At 61.0% G+C, this 2265-nt stretch overlaps 1 protein-coding gene across 1 annotated transcript in view; it reads right to left on the bottom strand.

Moving 5' to 3' along the window:
- Positions 1 to 2265, bottom strand: part of RASGRF1 (Ras protein-specific guanine nucleotide-releasing factor 1) — a 55013-nt gene that overhangs the window by 11193 nt on the left and 41555 nt on the right. The window contains exons 15-17 of the mRNA XM_009881155.1: positions 1309 to 1434; positions 239 to 409; positions 24 to 130 (exon numbers count right to left, since the gene is read on the bottom strand). Of these exons, the coding sequence (XP_009879457.1) occupies positions 24 to 130; positions 239 to 409; positions 1309 to 1434 (404 nt within the window). The remainder of the gene's footprint in view (positions 1 to 23; positions 131 to 238; positions 410 to 1308; positions 1435 to 2265) is intronic.

Raw genomic sequence — 2265 nt, 5'->3', positions numbered from 1 at the left:
CCCCCCAGCCCCCCACCACCCACCTGCGAGTGTTTGGAGACCCAGTGCCGCAGCACGTTGAGGACCCGGTTGGTGGCCGCTCTCCGGATCACAAACTCCTTGTCTCCATTCCGCTGGTCCGTCGGAAAGCCTGAAACTGCCAGCGACCTCTTAGCACAGTTACAGCTCCAGCTGAACACGGTAGAAACGGACACCCCGAAAACGTGTCCCCGTGCTCTCGGAGCCCAGGGCAGGGTACCTGCGCTGGCCAGGGACATCCTGCGGTACTTCTCCTTGGTGGGGGTCCCCTCGTTGCCTCCCGCCGTGGCGATGGCGAACGCAGAGGCAGCGGACAGGGCGCTGCGGGTGCTGTCGAGCTCCCGGCAGGATGTCATGACCACACCGTTGTTGTAAGAAAACAAGGAGAAATCTAGGGGGGAGAAGAAAGCCAACACCACTCCAGCCACCGCCGCAGCCCCAGCGGGTCCCCTCCCTCAGCCCCGGCCACCACTCGCCACCCCCCAGCGCCCGGGCAGCCCCCCGGGCCGGGGCAGGATGGGAACGGGGCTCATGGAGGAGGTGGGTGCGGATGGGCAGTGCGGGGCTGCTCCCCACGGAGAGATGGCTTCCACCCCGCCGGGGCCGGGGCGAAGGAGGCGGGCAGGTTCGGATGGCACCGCACCACGAGAATTCCTCCAGCACAGCTTTAGCAAGAGCTGAGCCAACAGAGCTCCACAGACAGCGTTAAGAAAGCTACAGGGGAGACTCCAGCGGATAAATCAATGCTTGATGCCAGTCCAGGCTCATGTCTCGAGCGGCGTAACTCACTCCTAAAGCACCAGATCAGCCCCAAGAGGAGAGGAAGGGGTGAGAAGACCCGGTAAGAAACACAGACCAGCTCTGCGATACGGGTCAGAGAGTTCGGCATTTCATAGAATTGCTGAGGTTGGAAGGGACCTTCAAGATCATCAAGTCCAACCAGCAACCCACCCTGACAAAACCACTTCTAAACCACGTCCCCAGGTACCACATCTGCCCTTTTTTTCAACACCTCCAGGGATGGCGAATCCACCCCCTCCCTGGGCAGCCTATGCCAATGTCTAATAACCCTTTCAGTGAAAAAATGTTCCCTAATATCCAATCTAAACCTCCCCTGACATAACTTGAACCCATTTCCCTGTCCCCTTGCAGGAAAATAAAGGGTAAATTCCTGTTCCTTCTCCCGTCTGCTTTAGTTTTACACCCGCGCCCTCAGCAGCTCTGCAGGGGCGGCTTCCCGGGCGGCCCTGCGGCACCCCCGAGCAGGACGGGTACGGGCTCACTTCTTACCTGATGAATTTTTGCACTTGATGGACTTAGGAGTCGTCGGAGATTTTGTCGGGGAAGTTTCAGCTTCTGCTTCATCGCTCTGGTTGGGATCCGTGTCTGACTCTTCCCTGACAGACACCTCTGAGCCTGGGAGGAAGAGGGAACGCCGTTACCATCGCCGCTGGACACGTGCACATCGCAGCCAGCCGCGGTTTAGCTCTTCCAGGTTTTCCTAAAGTCTGAATCATTCCAGCTGGGCACACAGCAACCAAGTACAGAAAAGGTTCAGAGTCCTCCAATTACTTTGGGGTTTTTTGGTGGTTTTGTGGTTTGGGGTTTTTTTTTGTGGTGGGGTTTTTTGGGGTGGTTTTTTGTTTGTTTGTTTTGTTATTACAACGTACTCAGCTTTCAGGTAGCACACGACCCCCGGCAGGCCGGTGCTCCCCATGCTGCGCACGGCGCACGCACTGCCAGCTCGGAGGCTCTGCCCGGCGCTGGCGACAGCGAGCAGGACCGCCGGCGAGCTCCGGCCGAGGCAGGCTGCGGGAGGAGCTGGGGCAGCCTGTCTCACCGCCCCCGCCTGGGCTGTCCTCTGCCCTCGCCTGTGGCCGCGCAGACCGGCGTCACCCCGCTGGGAGCCCCCGCTCGGGCAGCAGGGTGCACAAGGCGCTCACGCCACCCGCAGCGAAGGAGAGGATAACATCGAGGTGCAAAGAGGGAGGTTGCAGCATCTTCCCGACTTCCTTACAGACCGGGAAACTCCACGAGCGGTGCCAGAGTCGTGTGCGCAGCCTCCCCTGCACCGGCGTCCAGCCCCGAGGCAGACGTCCCAGTCCCAGTTTGAGGCGCCGAGCGTGACCCCGGGGCAGACGGGGCAGCGCGGGCGCTGGGATGGTCCCTGCCCTGCTAAAGTCAGAGGGTTCCTGGGGCCTTCACTGCCGAACCTCTCCCTACGGCTATGGCGGGGGGGGGGCAGCC

This window comes from Charadrius vociferus, unplaced genomic scaffold, assembly GCF_000708025.1.
Source record: "Charadrius vociferus isolate BGI_N301 unplaced genomic scaffold, ASM70802v2 scaffold623, whole genome shotgun sequence".
Taxonomy (NCBI): domain Eukaryota; kingdom Metazoa; phylum Chordata; class Aves; order Charadriiformes; family Charadriidae; genus Charadrius; species Charadrius vociferus.
The sequence above is the reverse complement of the archived record's forward strand: the minus strand, read 5'-3'. Positions and strand labels throughout refer to the sequence as shown.